At 28.6% G+C, this 19,705-nt stretch overlaps 1 protein-coding gene across 1 annotated transcript; it reads left to right on the top strand.

Annotated features, from left to right (window-relative positions):
- The first annotated feature begins 986 nt into the window (after window positions 1-986).
- LOC129320719 (VIN3-like protein 2) lies at window positions 987-5,870 on the top strand. Its single transcript, XM_054966284.1, has 5 exons — window positions 987-1,208; window positions 1,316-1,389; window positions 1,965-2,646; window positions 3,783-4,105; window positions 4,486-5,870. The coding sequence occupies exons 2-5, from the start codon at window positions 1,371-1,373 to the stop codon at window positions 5,673-5,675; spliced, it is 2,214 nt and encodes a 737-aa protein (XP_054822259.1). The 5' UTR covers window positions 987-1,208; window positions 1,316-1,370; the 3' UTR covers window positions 5,676-5,870.
- Window positions 5,871-19,705: the final 13,835 nt, after the last annotated feature.

Genomic DNA, 19,705 nt, shown 5'->3' with positions numbered 1-19,705 from the left:
ATCCTTGAAGAACTTCAACCATAAAATATTGAGCATTCATTATTATATTCATGATGTCACGTTATTGTTGAGGTATGCCATGTGTGTTAATAGGGTAGAAATTCTTTGATATACTCATTCCAATTTCATATGCTACAATACAGGGTATATTCTAGAAGCTAGCATTGGTTGATATAAAATGTAAGATATCATGTAGTTTTTCTAATTGCTTTTTTTTTTCAATTGTATTCTTATTTTATTTATTATTCTTTTTGAAAAAATAATGTCTAGGAAAGGAAATATATATTAATCATAATGTCACTCACTACCATGACATTAACCGTGACATTATTAATTAGAGACAAAATTAAAAAATATTATGATTTTATGTACTTTTAATTAAATAACAAATTTTTACCAGTTTACTAAAACATCCCACATATATATATATTGATATAGATGGAGATATGGTATATATTTTTAGAAACATGAAGTAGTTACAATGTCTTATACCATAGTAGACAATGCCATGGCTTAATATTATACTTCAAAAAATAAGTTTGATTGTGATTGCCTCAAAGTTACATAAAAACTAAACTCTTTGTTTCCACAGATACAAGAAAAAACTTATAAAATAATAATAAAATATTTCTCTCTATTTTAGAATTTATATTTTCTATTATTTATTTTTTCTATCTAAATATGAAGTTAATTTTGACCCATTTTAACTTCAGGATTGCACTTATGACGACATGTAATTTAATCTAACAAAAGACGAAGAGTATGAAACTAATACTATACGCTCATGTCATGTGAAATTCAATTCAATTGCAAGGGTCAAAAAGCACGTGTAGTGGAGATGAAACAAAATTGGTGGAAAGACGGAAGCATTAAGGAAAAATAATAGTCAGAGACGTTAAGGAAAGAGACACGGAAAGTAATAAATGACAAGATACCTCAGAATATATAGGAAAGGTCAGAGTGGTAATTCAATTGAGGAAGCTTTGTAGTATCCCGAGAGCCTAACTGAAACGCCAAAATATAATGTTTGAGTGAACATGCAGCCGCTTCCTGATTCGCATGATGCATTTATTTCATCTCTCTCTCTCTCTCTCTCTCTCTCTCTATCCATGGCCCTCGAGGCATGTAGAGAGTGATTCAGGACGAGTTCTCGAATCTCGATTCATGGTTGCTTCCTTTTCCCTGTAATTCCATTCGTCCTTTCCAAGGTACTTCACTCCCTATTCCATTCCCTCTTATTTCCCTTTTTGGCTCTTTTTGTTTCTATTTTCCTTCTTCTCACCTCTTTAATCCCAAATTTCTTCTGGGTCTGCAGGTGCAAATGAGAAAAGGGGCAAAGAGCTCTTTCTCATTGTTGAATAGCTTTTGTTATGGATTCGTCTTTAGAGGGTAAACCTGCTTTTGAGTCTTTTCTTCAATTTGGTTTTTGTTGAAACTTGAGCGATTGGATTTACATGAATTTGTTATCTGCGTTGTAGTCAGGATTTAACGTTATGGCCCAGCTATTTTGGTTTAAGCATATTGCCGGATCATTTTTTGATTTCTGGAATTTGTCGTTGTTGATTTTTATTGTACTCTTGTGACCTCTTCTTTTTCTTCCTTCTGAATCTTGGGTTACACTTACAATACCTCCAAAGTCCCTTTCTCTGTCGAATCTCCCAACACCGTAAAACCGTGGGGACTTGTTCTTATTACTCTAGAAGCAGTTCCTTCCGTTGAAACTTGGAATATATGCAGTTGTTTTGAAAATTATACCATGCTGTTGGTTCCTAAGCTGTTGTTTGCGATTGCTGTGTATTGTAATCACATGATGCTTGATAATTTGTTTCTCGAAAAATGAGAAATAGAGGATGGAATCTTCTGGATCTAATTATAGTTTCCTTGTCCGCTTGAAAAATTTAACATATGCCTTCATATTTAATGCGCTAATTACTATTATGATTTTTCATTGGCATGTGTTCTAGGTGTCCTGCTCGATCCATCTAAATGCAGCAAGTTGAGTATGGAAGAAAAAAGAGAACTTATCTATGAAATATCGAAGTCCCAGGGTGCATCAGAGATGTTACAGTCATGGAGCCGACAAGAGATTTTAAAAATCCTGTGTGCTGAGATGGGAAAAGAGAGGAAGTACACTGGCCTGACAAAGTTGAAAATCATAGAAAATCTTCTAAAAATTGTCTCTGAAAAGAAATCAGGAGGCCAGGAAATTACGAGAAATTTTGAACCACCACTTTATCCTCCTGCAAATGGGCAGAAACCTGCTAAAAGGCAGAGAAAAACAGAGAATCCGTCTCGGTTGCCTCTTCCAGCCAACAATGGTCTAGTCACTAATGGCAGTGGAGATTTAGGTAGTAGCACCACGTGCTGTAAAAATTCAGCTTGCAAAGCTACCCTAAGTCAAGCAGATGTATTTTGCAAAAGATGCTCGTGCTGCATTTGCTATCAATATGATGACAACAAAGATCCTAGCCTTTGGTTAATATGTAACTCTGACCCTCCATTTCGCGGTGTTTCTTGTGGCTTGTCATGCCATCTTGAATGTGCTATAAAACATGATGGTTCTGGCATTGGCAAAAATGGAGTGAATCCCAAGCTTGATGGTGGCTTCTACTGTCACTCATGTGGGAAAGCAAATGATTTGCTCGGGTAATGGTCTATATTTATGCATATATGTGTTTTATAGTTTCTAAGATTAATTATTGTATTGGATTGAAAATTGACTGTTCCTCGTTTGCCTTTTTTTCTCTCTTTTAATATCTAGGACTATATGTGAGTTTCTGATGTGAAGATCATGATTGTATTTGGCAATGGGTGTTTTCAATATTCATACAAGGAGACTTTAAGGATCCAATGGAAAGTCTTAACAGACCATGATAAAGAAGTGCTTTAATAGTCAAGTGCGCGCTTCTTGAAAAGGGGAAATTATATGCTAAATAGAAACCTCTACTAGGGAATACAAAGATCTAGCAAGAAAACTGGGGCTGCATTGAATTATATGAGCATGAATGATTTCATGATATTGTATTGGGAGAAAGGAGCAAGCTGTCCTTGCTTGCTTGCTTAGACTGCTGTTCTTTCCTAGGATAAGCGGTGATGTATACACATCTAGTGCCTGCAACTTTGCATGTTTTTTCTGCAGATCAAATTGGACAGAAACAATTCTGCAGCGGGCAAAGTAGATTTGGTTCTGTAATTAATTTCTATTTAAATACGTGATTGGTAATACAGATTTCATTTACGAGATATAAGCAACAGAAAGTGAAGGCTGGTGCCCGTCACTAATCAATGTGTTATGAGCATAAAATCAGTTGATAATGGATGCGTGCACGCACATACACACACATATTTCTTACCATGCAATGCTAAATTGCTTTATTTTTGCATTTAAACATTATTTATAGTGATAAAGTTATTTTTTGTCTAGATTTATTAGTGTTATTTAGGAACCCTGAGTATTTAGCTTCAATTCTGTCCTCTATTTCCAGTTCCATTTGTAAGTTAGTGTTGTCTGCATCTGGTTTCTATTAGTTTTTCGTTTATGGTATGGTGGTTTCGTCTGGTCATTAGGCTTCAGTTGCCATGTTTATATGATAAGAGTATTTAGCCAGTGGAGGTCCAAATTCCTTTATGCTGATTGACTTGTATAGCTATTTTGTAGTTTTTCCCCTTTTAAGGGAAAAGGGTGGTTTCAACATGTAATCAAGTTGCTCTTCCAAAGTCAAATTCTGCTAATTTTTGTTTACGAGGCAGTTGATTATTTGTTCCTTTTGATATGTATTTAGATGTTGTAGAAAACAACTGTCAGTGGCAAAGTGTACCAGACGTGTGGACATTCTTTGCTATCGTGTCTCCTTGACCCAAAGACTTTTACAAGGCACCGAAAAGTATAAAAAACTTTATGAATTAATTAATGAGGCTGTGAAGAAACTTGAACCTGATGTTGGCCCATTGACTGGCTCACCAGTGAAGATTGGTAGGGGTATTGTGAATAGACTTTCATCAGGACCAGAGGTCCAGAAATTCTGTGGTTTTGCTTTGGAATTGCTGGATTCGTCACTTTCTGAAATGATCTTGCCTCGACCATCACCCAGTCTGTCAAGTCAAGGTAATCATTTCTTTATTTGGTTTCAATACAACATGATCTTTGTGACAAGCTATGTAAATATGTTACTTGGAACCAATTATTTTCGTTTATGGTTTTCAAAGATTTGTAAGTTGACCTCCATATTACATTATCATTTGGTTTCAACACAACGTTGACTAATTAAGCATAATTTAGTAGTAACTTTTCAGCACCCCACAGAAACTCACCATCTCCACCACCATTAATAACAACAGCAAGCCTTATCCCACTAGGTGGGGTTGGTTACATGAATTACACTATGCTATTGTATGTTCTATCAAAAACACACCAACCTACTCGTGTAAATTCATGTACTTGATTGTTCAGCCCTTCTTGGTTATTCATGTTTGACAGTATTGCAGATACAAAATTGGTCGCTTCAGATATGGTGAGATTTGAAGATGTCACTGCAACATCACTGACTGTAGTTTTGGGTTCTGAAAATTCATCTGGGGAAAATATTGTTGGTTACAGCTTGTGGCATCGTGCAGCTCATGATGTGGACTATCCCTTGGACCCAATTTGCACATTGCATCTACCAGACAGAAGGTTCAGTATCAGGGATCTAATTCCGTCCACAGAATACATCTTCAAAGTTGTTGTCTTCAATCATTCTAGGGAATTGGGCACGTATGAAGTCCATGTTTTAACCGAGCAAAGTGAGGAAGAAGCACCCAACTGCTCAACAACAGAAAGAAGTCAGAGCCCAGTGACAAACTGTAGCAGCCTTTCCAATCCTTCCTCAGTGGAAGATGAAACTAATAACAGTAATCCATTTTTTGACCAGACTGATAATAAAGTTGAGAATCATCTTGATCAAAAGGACACTGACAAGCTTGCTTCAGGAATATTATCCAATGATGCCACTAACTGTCCCAATAATGGAGAATTTAGACTTCCAACAGATGCTGATTCTTTGTCAGACAAGGAACATGCTGCAGGAACTGGTTCTGATGTGTTAAAGCTTGATGAAAAGCACTCACCAGAGGATCAAGTCACTGAGGACATGAGTACTGATAACGGACCTGATTCCCCAACTCAGACTGGGAGGGACTGCGTGCCATTAATAGGTAGCTCAGAGGCAGGCCTTCCCAATACTCCATGCAAGTTAGAAATGCTTAAGGATGATCTAGGAAGAAAAGGAAGACCTAAATCCAGTGGCAAGGCCAAGGATCAAGAAAATGGGCCTGCGAAGAGACAAGGTCCTCAAGATGGAAGCAAATCTAAGAATAGAAATGAGGAAAGTCAACAAGTTGAGGAGCGTGATGCAGACGGGTTTTCTTCTGATGGGGATTTTGAGTATTATGTGAAGGTGATTAGAAGGTTAGAGTGTGAAGGACATATAGAGAAGAACTTTAGGCAAAAATTTCTAACTTGGTACAGCTTGAGAGCAACACCCCAAGAAGTAAGGGTTGTGAAAGTATATATTGATACCTTTATTGAAGATCCATTATCTCTTGCAGAGCAGCTTGTGGACACCTTCTCAGACTGTATATCAAGCAAGAGAACATCGATGGTGCCGCCTGGGTTCTGCATGAAGCTTTGGCATTAGCCCAGTTTAGGCATTGAAGCCGCCCATTCATGCTGCTAAGATTTGTGATGCAGTATTCTTTCGATATCTATTCTTCATTTAGACAGTCAACCATTATAGTTTATTTCTTCATTGTCATTCTTATAATGGTATAACAATTGTAGATTTACTTCTTCTGATCATTAATTGCTATTTCAAATTGATATATTTCCAATTCGGGAATTTGCCTCACAATATTCATGCGGCTGAAACTCCTTGTTAGAGATTTATTTATTTATTGACGTGATTTTCTTTTTTAAGTTTGAATTAGGAGCTATGGTTCTATTAAGAATCAACTTTAATTAATATACAAATGCATGACAATGACACCTTGTTAGAAGGTTGAAGTAGACTAGGGTTTGTTATTAATTACCCAGTTTCTTGAAATCTATATAAATGGTCATACAACATTGTACATAAGTAGGAAGTTTTGGAGTGTTACCCTTATTTTCTCACCCCATGTTTTTAGGATTTGTTCACCAACCTTCTAAGAATGGTTGATTAGTGTTAAACCTAAGAGAGTCTATTGTGAATTGTCGTATGAGCTTATTGCTCTTTTGTGATTAATGGATATGGTTTCTCCATTTTATTTTTGTTTACTGATTTATGTTCATTCTTTTTGACGGGGTAAATTAGAAATCAGCAAATATTTAGTCATGCGATCAATAGCAAACCAGAATACCTCCATACCCCCCCTTTTTTTCTCCCCCTTTCCCCTCTCCGGAGAAGAGTTTTGATATTTATTTCTCTTGTAACTTGGGAGCTTTGCTTTGCACTTCTCTAATGTCCTCAACTAGACCTGGCTATCTTTTATATATATATATATATATATATAAAATGAAATAAGTTTTGATATATAATATCAGAGTTTTTAAAATTGAGTGGTTAATTAAGAACTTAAATTTTGCTATCTCTGATAATCTTTTGTCAACTGTTCTCTTTCTCCTTATCATTTCAGTTAAAAATCCTTCCGACAAAAAAATGGGACGTCAACAACATATAACTCTAACACAAGGAACACTATCCTGAATGTGATTTTGGTTTTTTCCCCCTCCTTTTAAACGTAAATTTTGGTTTCATCTCTTTATCTTACATGGAATCATATCCATGCATTGATAGATCGAAAAATGTGTATTTTTGGTGTCCGGTTTAATAGAGAAGGTGTAGAATTTGATTAATGCTACTGATTCGGCAAAATCAGTGAACATGTTCAGGAATAATGTCACTTCAGGTCCCCCAATGGAATATGATATTGATAAGATTAATTAGGTGGCTTCTGGTTTTGGATTGAAATGTTACTCTCTTCATAACACAACACAATGCATCTTCGAAAAACCTATCTGCTTCAAAATATAAGACATGAAATAATTTTTATATTTTTTTAATTATATTCCTACTTTATTTTTTTTTTGAAAAATCATACATTGAAATTTTAATTACTATCATCAAAACTCTTATATAAGGCATTTAATTGGCTATAAATAAAAAGACGTGAATATTTTTAAAAATTTAAGATTTTAACTAACATTATACATAGACTGTCAGTTAATTAATTATGATTTATATTGTGATATAGAAGGAGTAAATTTGAACATATTTTCAAACAAGTCAATCATTGCACGGATTGATTAATTAGGACTGCATTTAAATTCATTATACTACCCCCTCCGTCTCTATATATAAAGTATTTTTAATCAAATCTCGTATACTAATAAATGTTTGTTATTTAATTAAATTTATATAAAAAAATATTTTTTTAATTTTACCTTTAATAATATCATAATTAATATTATGATAGTGGTAAAAAAATATATAATTAATGATCTATTTTATTTTTTAAAACAAAGGTAAAATTATTTGATTTTTTAAAAATATCATTGTCATCCCTTATATTTAGGGATAAAATAAACTTTTAAAAGATACTTTATATATAGGGATGGAGGAAACAGATTGATAAGCCATGAGTACAAGTTTCCATATGCCTTTTTCTTTGTATATATTTATGGTATTCTTTATGTATGGTAATGGTATTCTGTGGTGTTATATATAAATCATTTTTTAAAAACATTTATAGCCTTTCTTATATATCATTTTTATAAAAAAATTATTAATTACTTTCTTCTAATTTTATCTTTTTACAAATTTCTAATTAAACTAAAGCCGTAAAAAATTACATGCAAAATTATAAAATATTTTTTTAAAAATGATGTATTTAATAAGGATAAATTATAATTTTGTTTTAGAAAACATCAATCATTTAACTATTTTTTTTTAATTTTAGAGAGGTAGTTAGAAGTTATTTATATATAGGATGAGAGAAAGTATGACAATGAACTAATACTAAAAAAAAAAATCCCACTGAAAAAAGTGTTTAATATTCAATGTATTACCGTGCTTCAAACAAAATGATTTTCAATTTGAAAAAAAAAAAACATGTGCATGGTATAAAAAATTTAAAAAGGTGGTACAGCCCAACACGTGGTCTTTTTTTTTTTTTTAGCTATCCAAAGTATTTCTATAATTGACAGTTGTGAGATTAATTTTTCAAAAAATAAAAAATGCTGTTCAAGGATTGTCTTTTCTCAAATAATATCTTTTTCACATACACTTTCAGGGATCTGTTGTGTCCTCTCCCAGCACGTGAATATGTCCACTCCTCTGTTGGCTTGAAAGCCACCCCTCATGCAGTGGTCCTATTGTATTACCATCTTCTCATGGTTCTGTTCTTGTCTGAGTGATATATTATGTATGTACGTACGTGTGTAGAACATGCTCCTAACGTTCTGAATTAACACACACACTCATATATTTCAAAAGAGCGTGACATAACAAAGTATAACTATAGGTTTGAGAGAGAGAGAGCATAAATATACCTAGGATTCATGACTTATAATATATATATTTTTTTAATCTATCATCTTTTCTCTCTCGCTTGGAATGCGCCTATACTTTTTTTTTTTTTTAAAAAAAAGAATGATTACAATGGGATTAGATATTGTGGTAGAAATGTAGAATTATATCACAAGTTTGTTTATGGATTTTTTAACGAGATAAGTCTTTCATGTGAATGAATTTTTGACATGGTACTGTAAATTTTTTAACATCTCTTAGGTAAGAAGAATAAAGAGAGAAATAATTCACTAGCGTGTCTCTTTCATTTTTATTTTGTTTTAGTGATATTATTTCATTAGTTTCACATTTTAGAGTATCTAAATTCTTTTTTCATTTTGATAACGTAGCTAAAATTGTAGTCAAGACTTCAATTAGGATTTCCTTCATCATTTTAATCAAAGTCAAGTTTTAATACTCTCGTATTTTTTAAATTTGTCAACACATAATACTGAAGCAGGCTTTTCCCCTTTTTCATCGTTTAATATTTAAGATGAAGTAATTTTTAATAGCCTAATGATATAAGATATAAAAAATTTCAAAGTAAATATAACTTAAAAATTAAACTCTACACGTTTTTTCAAATTGATTAAAATTAAATATGAGAAATGGATGGATTAAATTTGCAGAAAATTAATTTGAAAAATGAAAGCTCGAAAACACGGGGTCTATAGCAGACTATATATTGGGTAGGCCCTTACATCTAAAGCCCACGGTCTACATTATTACAAACTAGCCCCCAGGACCACTTGGATGGAAAATAATTTTACTTGTATTTAGTTTGGAAAACATAACAAATCTATAAAACCTTTTTATCGGTATTATAAAGAAGGAAAAATGAATGAAAAATCCTTCTAAAATATACAAATAATAATGAAGTTTTGTACAATATCATAATTCTTTTTAAATTTTTGAAAACTTTTTTGATATTAACCAATGTTTGGTTAAATGGCTAAAACACCCCTAGTTCAAAATAAGAAAAAAGTAACAGCTTTGGCTACAACAAAAAAAAAAATCAGTTATTACCTTAGTTTAAATAATTAGTACTTTTATTTTGACAATAACTAAAACAAAGCAAACAATTACAATTTATCTGTGGTTATTTTAATTTAATCAATGACCTTTTTTTTTGAAATAACTAAAATGGAATAAGCAATTGTAACATTTATTATGTAATTTTTTTATTCAATGGAGTTCAAGTGAGGTAAATATAAGTGATTATTTTAGTTTAAACAATTATTATTTTTCTTCTATCATTCACTAAAATAAAACAAGCAATAACAATTTCTCACATACAATTTTTTGCTTCACTGAAGTCAAAGTGTTATAAATATTCATAATTACTTTAATTTAAATTATGACTATTTTTCTTTTAACGATAACTAAAATAGAATAAACAATTAAAACTTGAGGAAAAAATTGCACAAGGAAAGTTTTACTTGATTGTTCTATTTTAGTTATTGTTAGAAAAAAAGTAATCATTGTTTAAACAAAAGTATTTACTAATTTTTATTGCTTGTCCACCAAATTGAAATAGTTTAAAATTCTTTCTAAATCCTTATTACTCCCCTCATTCTAAATTATAAGATATTTTTAAATAAAAGCTCACATGTCAATAAACCTCATTAAATACACTTAGTAATCTTATTTTTTTCAAAATAAAAATATAAACTTTTAAAAATATCTTCATTTAATAACCTTAAATCTATACTTAATTAATATTAAATAAAAGGCTATTTAATAAAACACTAATTATCTCAAAGTGTCTTATATTTTAGAATAATAAATTTTTTTAAAAGTGTCTTATAATTTGGGATGGAAGGAGTATTTCAAATCTCAACATGCACCTTTAAAATACTAAGCAATAGTAATTACTTTTGTTATTTAAACTATTAAAACAAAAAATTTTAAATACATTAATTTAAAATATGAGATTTGAAATTTAAATTTTAAAATTCAAATCTACCCATCCAAACACTACCTTAACAAATTTTGAAGTAAAATTTAGATTGAAGGAATTTTTATTTGATTTAGAAAACACGATCTTTTGTCCGAAAAAATTGAAGTGAGACAAAAAGGTCATATTTTATGGACGATCAGGTGTTGATATATTCTCATAGTTTATCCTTAATTTTCTTCAATAATTATCAAATATCCACAATTATATTTAGATTCAAGTATATTAACTGTTGAACCTAGCTAATTGAAGATCATTCTTCCAAGTTTTTTTTTTTTCTTTTTGCAACAAGAAAGATATTTCATTCAAACCTTCCAAGTTTTAATAATCTACAAGATTCAAATCATCAAACCTTAAATAATAGAGTCATTTGTAAATCTTTAATGGAGAATTAAATTGATAGCTTAAAACCTGAGGCTTATTGATGATCATGATAATAATATAATTCATGCACTCTGTTGATGATTAATGAAGTTGATAAATCCATGGTACATTACTAAACACACACACACGATATTATACAATAATAAATAATAATTACTAATTTACGAAGTCCTTCACGCGTAAAAAAAGGCGTGAGGCGTGAGAGTTCATTGTTGCATGCGCAATGCACAAAGACCAGCAGAGGCACACATGCTTTTGTATGTTTTATATATTCTTTTAAAGAACGAAACTCAAGAAAACTCATTCTTGGAGACTACTAAAGTTAAAGCCATACTATTCCACCACGTATTTGACCCGACGACTGAAAGGCAACCAAGAAAATAACGTATTAAGGGCTTGTTTATTTTATTTTTTTAAAACTGTTTTTTTTTTCGTTTTTGAAAAAAAATTAAAAAAATCATCTAAATAAGTGTTTTGAATTTAATTATTTATAAAATTATTCTCATTTAAAAAAACAAAAATATATTAAAATTATTTTTATGTTATTTTTCTTGTTTTTCGTAGTTACATTATATTTAATTATTAAAAATTATAGCCAGCTTTACTAATTATTATTATGAGCCACCATCACTAATTACTAATGACCTATCATGATCAGTGAATTTTTTTAACTCTAAAAATATTGTCAAATTAATATAAATAAAAATATTTTTACTTTTTTTGTTTTGAAAAATAATGTTTAGAAACTAGTTTGCGAAATGGGTTTTTTTTAAAAAATAGATAAAGAAAAACCAAACGAGCATTAGTTATTACTTTTGAACACATCAATATTGTATATTATTTTTTTTTTAAAATAAACTGTAAATCTCTACACTTTTCTTTAGTTTCATTATAAGTCCCTTTATTTTTTTATACTTTAAATCCCTACACTTTTATTTTTTAATATTCTAGATTCTTATAACACTACTTATAGAGGAACCTAAAAAACTAAAGAGCAAAAGTGCCCTGCCTAGAACACACAAAAAATTAAAAAAAAAATACACGGACCAAGGGCGGAACGAGAATGTGAATGGAGGGTGCCAATTTATAAAAATAATATTTATTGGTTTATATTTTTAAATTTTTTTTAAAGATAATCATATCAACTGAAAAAATCATAAGATAATTATAAATAACTATAAAAATTAAAAGTTAAAATGGTCAAGGTAAAATCATGTGTTTGAATACTAATCACTAATAATATATGGAATTTAAATAATGAAAAATAAATAAAATTTTTTTAAAAAACTTATTTTATACTCCCTAACTCCAATCCATAATATAAGATATTGATAATTATTTGAAGATTCACAACAAAAGTTAGTTAAAGACAATAGTTTAGAAATTTATACTCCCTCTATTAAAAAATATAAGGTATCTTTTAAAAAGTTAGATGTTGAAAAATATAAGACATTTTTAATTTTTCGAGGTGTAATCATTACTTTTTTTAAAACTGTCTTTATTGATAATGATTTTATATTTATTATAGGGTATTTAATAGGGAGTAAATATAAAAAGATAGGGTTAGTTTAAAAGTAGGTTACTTTATTGGGGTGAGATTCGGTTAAAAATGCCTTATATTTTTAAACGGAGGAAGTATATCTTTTTGGAAAAACACAATCATTAGTTCCTATAATTCTATTAGATTTTGCATTTAGTTTATATAATGTTTTTCTAATATTTTCAGTTCTTATGGGAACTAAAAATATTGAAACTATAGGTACCTGAGGAACAGATATTTCACAATCTTACTAAAATTATAGAGACTAAAAATACTTTAAAAAAATATAAGGACTAAAAATAAAATTTGATGAAACTATGAAAATTGGTGATTGTGTTTTTTCTATCTTTTTAATTGTATCCTTATTAAATGTCTTATATAATAACTATTGAAATTCTAATGTATTACTTTTTCAAAAATAATAATAAGTGAAGTAAGCATATAATTAAAAAATTATTAAAATTGCTTGATATTATATATTTTAGATCAAGCAAAGCTTCTAAAATATCTTATATTATAAACGAAGGAGTATCTATTTAATGTAATAACAAAATAAGATATACATGCATGTATTTATGCATGCATATGTGTATGTGTATGGTTGTGGGGTATGAATTTTTTTTTTTTAATCGATAGGGGGGCCAAAACTCTATAGCCATGATAAATTCGGAGAAGGGGGGGATGGCCCCCCTCAAGTTATACATGGGTTCGTCCATAGTAAAGATTTGTAGCAAAACTTAAATAAAATATAGGAATTTAAAATTATATTTTTTATTTTTTTTAAGAGAGGATTCTGTGGTGTGAGTTGAAAAATGACCTATATACTTGAAAAAAGTCACATGGTTTTGTAAGATTCTTATGAAATATTAAATTATAAAATTATCGTTATATATTGAACTGAAAAAAAGTTAATCAAATTTATTAGGAATAATATAATTTTTTCCCCATAAACTTTCTCTCAATTATCAAAGTTCAAGATTGAACCGATAATTAAGAATAAATTCAATGATCAAAAGCTATATTTTCTCGATTTAATATTACTCTCTATTTCCAAACAAATAATATTTTTAAATTTTACATTTTGTGCAAGTTGACATGGTTAAATTTTATTCTCCTATAATCTGGCAAAAAAAAAATATAATTTTATGAAATTGAAAGAGAAGGCCTGACACATGACTTGGAGCACTTGGTGAAGGGGGGCTTAATGGCCACATATTGTTATAGTCTCCATCAAAAACTCCTAAATGACTGAAGAGAGATTGCTTTAATGAAGGGAATTGAGAAGTTATTGTCCATTTTTGAAGTCTGTAAAACTTGTTTGTTTTCTTGCATAAAGAAAACTAGAGCAAGTGAGTGTAAATATGCATTGAAGAATGGTGAATGGATGAAAGATGAGATGAAAAGTGTGAAGAGATTAATGGAAAAAGGTGACCACAATGCAGCCACTACAGGCGAATGTACAGATTGAAAGAGACTCTGCCTCTTCCAATTTTGGTCTCGCCGAAAATATGTCACTCTTGCTTCGTGGTCCTCTCTTGTCACTCTCTTAACTTTTCTCTCTCTTTAATTAGCAACGAATGCTTTATTCAACTCGGAATAAGGGAGTAATACCATTTTAATTAAATATTTTGATAAGTTCAAATTCTAAAACTGCAATAATAACGTTTGGTGGTATAGAGTTTCTGTCTAAAAAGATCCCAACCCTGCAGCTAGCTTGATCTAGATTGGTTGGCCGGAGTCGTCAGCTTCGAACACTGGATCAATGGTCTGCTAAAAAATTGTTGTTGTTAATTTTATCAACACATTAAAATCAATTTCTCATAATTTGATTGAATATAAATATATTAAATCTATAAAATTAAATGCATAAGTCTTATCTTATATTTTATAAGCGTCTTTGTCTCTTAGTTGTTGGTTTCATTTGAATGGGAGAAAGAAGTGAAGAATCCTTTTTTTGATTTTGACTCTCCCACTCCAATTATTGTTTTTCTTTTGTTATTTCAAAAGTGGCTGATTCAGCTTGAGCCACTTAAATTTTGAATATTTATTTTTATTTTTTATCAAATGAGTGGCATCTTCTAAAAATTTATGCCTCTAATTATTTGAAAGTATAGAGTTGGTTTGAATGAGTCCTAAATTAAATTCTCTCTCACACATACATCATTAAATTTTACATGTAAAAATATTTCACCGTTGTTCATTGGAATAAATGTTTAATTTAAAAGAGTTCCGAACTCATGCAATCAAAATTTGATTTGCCCAATTAATTATCAGTTGAATCAAGTAGTCCAATGTAATTCTTAATGTTTTTTAATTTACAGCTTATATATATGATAAATAAATAATACTTAAATGTCGAAACAAACATTAAACACATCACAAGTGTTATATATATTTATATATAAGAGGACCATAGCATCCCCTAAAGCTTGCAGCCTCTAGTTGCCTGCACTTGTCTTTAGAGTCAAAAATAAAAGTCGAGCTCAAAAGGTTGTCCATTTAAACTCATTTTTATAAGGGTTCAAGTTTGAAAAAATAATATTTTTTAAGAAAATTAAGCTTTTAAACCCAGCCCTAATAAACTCTGAAAAAATAGGCTCGGGCATAAGTAGCCATTTTAGGCTTGTTTTTGTTTTTTCCTCAAAAAATAAAATATTTTTAATTTTTAAATTAAATTTAAACTTTAGAATATATGTTTATACTTTAAAATTAGAATTTGTATTATTTATTTTTAATTTTTAAACATTATAATTTTTATTTTTAAAAACATATGAAATATTATAATTATAATTTTTAATTTTTAAAAATTTTAAAAAATAAAAAATAAATAATAAAGGGCATATAGACATGACCTTGAGCCCTTTATATAAGGGTCGAATTTTAAAAAATGAGATATTTTAAGGGGCCTAAGCCCTTACAGGCCGGGCCCATAAGGACTGAACCCATATGAACTGAGTCCTCTCATTTCCAACTCTACTTTTCTCTATTGTCTCACCCTTTCCAGTCTCAGTATACCATGAGTCTTGACAAAGTTTTCTTTCCTCTCATTAAAGTACTGTATTTAATTTAATTATATATAATATCTCCTGTTCAAAAAATAAGGACCCTGAGTTAATAGGAGCAATATATATATATATATATATATAAGAAATAGTAATACTTGTTTTTTATAAATAATAGTGATACTTATTGTTAGATAAAACTAAATATGTAAACATAAAAATCATATGTGCAACCAAAACAATTGTGTATGATTTAAAATTTTGAGATTTGATAGCAAATTTTCTAGATTTATCTTAATTTATTGGTCATTATGTGGAAAATTTTATTCATAAATTTTAGATGATTGAAGATTGTTTCTCTATAATTTTCTGCTAAAACAATTTTATTTTCTATGCTTTTTATTTTAAAAAAATCAATCTATTTATATCCCAGCTTATGTTTTTTTATATAAACAAAGTATATTTTATTAATTAATATTAAAAAATTATTTAACTCGAAATATACTAAAGAGTAAAATGCTTTTTTATGATAAAATATAAATAAAAAATTGAATGGATTAAATATTCTGAATCAAAACAACATGTTTATATATATATATATATATATATATTTTAATCTTCAACAACATATGGAAACGGCCAAATACCCAAAAGACGGAAAATCGAAGAAATAAAGATATTAAACAAAATTTTGGCAAAAAAAAAAAAGATATTAAACAAAAAACTCCACTAATTCCTTCATCACCCCTACAATCACAGCACTCTCCCCTCTCTCTCAAGTTCCACGACACTCTCAATCTCTCTCCCACATTGAGTTCCCTTATTCCTCTTGTCTGGTAACACAAGCAGCTGATTACAACTAGATTCATAAATAATATTCTTCAAATTAATAACTGGTCTTATTTGTTCTATCAACATTAATTTAATGAAGCATAGTGTCCAATTAATTCTCTTTCATCTTTTGCCTTTTGTTTCATTCTCAACTTTGTCGAGCGAGTGCAATTTGAAGGTTTGTGTAGGGGCAAGATACTCTTATCAATGACTAAATTCAACTAATTTTTCAAATGCCCACCCTCATTGTAACATACATCCGCCACTGCCTTTTACCAATAATTTGCATACAAATAAAATCTTTAGTCTCATAAAAATTTATGTTATTTTCTTTGTTTACTTTTAGTTTTGATTTATGATGAGCGAGAAGATCATACATTCACATACATAAGAATCTAGGTTATTTATTTTGGTTCTATTTATAAGTTAATTTTTGCATGTGTTATCAGAACCAAGAAAACTCTTAATTATGCTTAAATTTATCTTGAAATTTAATAAGTGTGTACATCTATCCTATAATAAGAGATTTGAATTCGATGATTACAATTAATACATATATTGAATTCTTGTATTATTTGAGCTATTGAAATTTAGATTAACGATTGAGATAAACTTACTCATTTATTAATTTCAAATGGAGTATGATTCAGAACCATTGATCTAAATTTTAACGATTGAAATTGTATAAGTTCTCAATGCACATACTATATGCAATCATCAAATCCAAATTTTTTAGTAAGAAAAAAAGGAACTATTTTTAATAATTTTTTTAATATTTAATAAAGATAAAAATGTAAAGATAAAAAAATTAGTAAAATGTTTTATAAATAAGACAAAAAGTAACCTCCTCCCTCTTCTACAAATAAGACTAAAGAAGTAATAAATAGAAGGGTTAGAATGAAAGAATATTTTTTTTTATAAATCCTAATATGTTTATATTTTAAATTAAAATTAAAAAAATAATTATATTTGGGCCGTATAGAGTAATCCTTAATGATTCAACAATACATGCCCGTGTGTGATGAATGGCCAAATCATCATAATATTAATATATATGCGGCTTGAAGAGTGCCCCATCCATCGTTACCTGAGCACTGTCAAAATTTAATGAAAGGTCAAATATTCATCAAGTTGATTTATCAGCATTTTTTAGTAAAAGCTGCAAAAAGATATCGGATGGTAGTTAGTTAAAATCATCAGATGTTACAAATAAATGTTGATCAAGTTAATAAAAATTTAATTCATGACTTATAAAATTATGAGATGAAATTAATTTGCTGTTGATGTCAAGATTTTATTGATAAGTAATGTATAAGTATTTATACATGTATTTTTAGAGTATGAAGATATGTCCTGAACTTAATAAATTTTAAAAATTCAATTCACTTAAACTTTTACTCGTAAGAAAAAATCATAAATTGCTAAATACTATTATCAAAAGGGAGAATGACAGATAGGTTTTAAAGAGATCAATTAATTTAAATTAAATGTTAAGTACTAAACTCTAGAAATTTATAAGTTTGGTTCTTAATTTTGTATTTTTATTGTGATGAATTTACAACTTGTGTTTTAAATTTTAATAGAAAAATAAATTTATTTATTTCTCAACTATGTTAAAATTTGAAAAATAAGTCGTAAATTTATCATAATGAAGTTGCAAAATTAAGAACTAAACTTACAAATTTTTAAAATTTAATATTTAAAATTTAATTTGAATTAATTAAACTTTGTAGAACCTATCTATCATTCTCCCATTATTAGAAAGGGAAAAAGAATATGCAAGAGGTAGCGTTTAAAAAAAAAAAAATACAACTCTTGTATGTCCGTATGATCAATGATGTAAAAACCATGCAAGCCAAATAAGCAATGATTTAAAAACAATTATAAATTTGTCTCGGCATGCTGAATGCATGCATGATGTATGGGACTCAAAACTCTGGACCAAATTAAATACTTATTTAGTTATGATCCAATTGGTGTTTGAATTTAAGACGTTTGATGAGCAAAATTTATGGCATATATATTGGCAATTAACAAATTGTGTTTAACAAAGTGACAATCAAGTTTATAAATTATAGGAGAAATTGTATTTATCAAAATGTCCCATAACAGTCCCAAGTCCCAACAAAAGCATAGTTCTTGCCATAGAGCTCCAATAGCAAATAGCAATCAGATTTTTTTAAAAGAAAAAGAGAGAATGATAGATAGATCTTTTATTAGATAATTTAAGTTAGTTATTAACTGTCATACTCCAAAAATCAATAAGTTTGTCTTTTAATTTTACAACTTTATTTGATAAATTTATAATTTATTTTTTAAATTTTAATATAGATGAAAAATAAATAAATTTATTTTTTTTGTTAAAATTTAAAATACAAATTATAAATTTATTATAACAAAATTATAAAATTAAGAATTGAACTTTTAGATTCTTAAAATTTGATACTCTAGGGCTTATTTTAAATTAATTATTTTTTTGAAATCTATATATCATTGTCCCTAAAATATAATAATGAACTAAGTACAATCAATAATCATGCTACAAGTTTGTGAAGCCGCCGTGTTGAAACTTGAATATGCTCTTTCCATTCAGTTTGTAACACTTTTATTTGGAGTATGATATTAAAAAAAATATAATATATTTTGAGTCTTCTAATATATAATTAATAATATTTTTAAAAAATATTTTTGATTAAAAGGTGTAATTAATAAGATTTTTAATTAAAATATCCTACTAAATAAAGATAAATATGAAACTAATTTATAATTTAAAATATCCTTGACTAACTTATTGGGGATTGTGAATTAATTAAAAATATCTTATAATTCTTGACACATGAAATATACTTTTTTTAGTTCAAAATATAAGACATTTTTATCACTAGCTTTGATCCAAAATGCATGACGCTTTGTGAAAAGTATACTCCCTCTATTTAAAAATGTAAGGCATTTTTTGAGAAGTTGAATATTAAAAAATGTAAGATATTTTTAGTCTTTCGAAGTATAGTTATTGTCTTTTTTTTAAAGTACCGTAAATGATAAATAATTTTATATTTATTGTAGAGTATTTAATAGGAGTAAATATAAAAAGATATGGTTAGTTTGAAAGTAGATAACTATTTTATTCGGAAGTAAGATTCGGTAAAAAATGCATTACATTTTTAAACTGAGGGAGTATATAATTAAATTATTCTTTTCCACAAATGTATTAATTACATTTTGAAAACAGATTATATAAGAAAGAAATATAAACATAATTAGGATATACTGATTTTAATTTAAAAGTAGTTATAATTTTTTAAAATTTTAATTACATAAAACCACTTTACTTGTGAGATTAGTTAAAAATATTCTTCATTTTGGAATGGAGAGAGAATACACACCCCCCCTATATATACTCCATGAGAAA

The sequence above is a fragment of the Prosopis cineraria genome, unplaced genomic scaffold (assembly GCF_029017545.1).
Source record: "Prosopis cineraria cultivar Desert tree isolate PC_DT_omini unplaced genomic scaffold, ASM2901754v1 PC9, whole genome shotgun sequence".
NCBI classification, from domain to species: domain Eukaryota; kingdom Viridiplantae; phylum Streptophyta; class Magnoliopsida; order Fabales; family Fabaceae; genus Prosopis; species Prosopis cineraria.
The sequence above is the reverse complement of the archived record's forward strand: the minus strand, read 5'-3'. Positions and strand labels throughout refer to the sequence as shown.

Excerpts from the sequence above, each read along its gene's own strand:
- LOC129320719 (XM_054966284.1), top strand. Across the intron at positions 2,647-3,782 it reads AAAGCAAATGATTTGCTCGG|ATGTTGTAGAAAACAACTGT; the intron begins GTAATGGTCTAT and ends ATATGTATTTAG. Across the intron at positions 4,106-4,485 it reads ACCCAGTCTGTCAAGTCAAG|ATACAAAATTGGTCGCTTCA; the intron begins GTAATCATTTCT and ends ACAGTATTGCAG.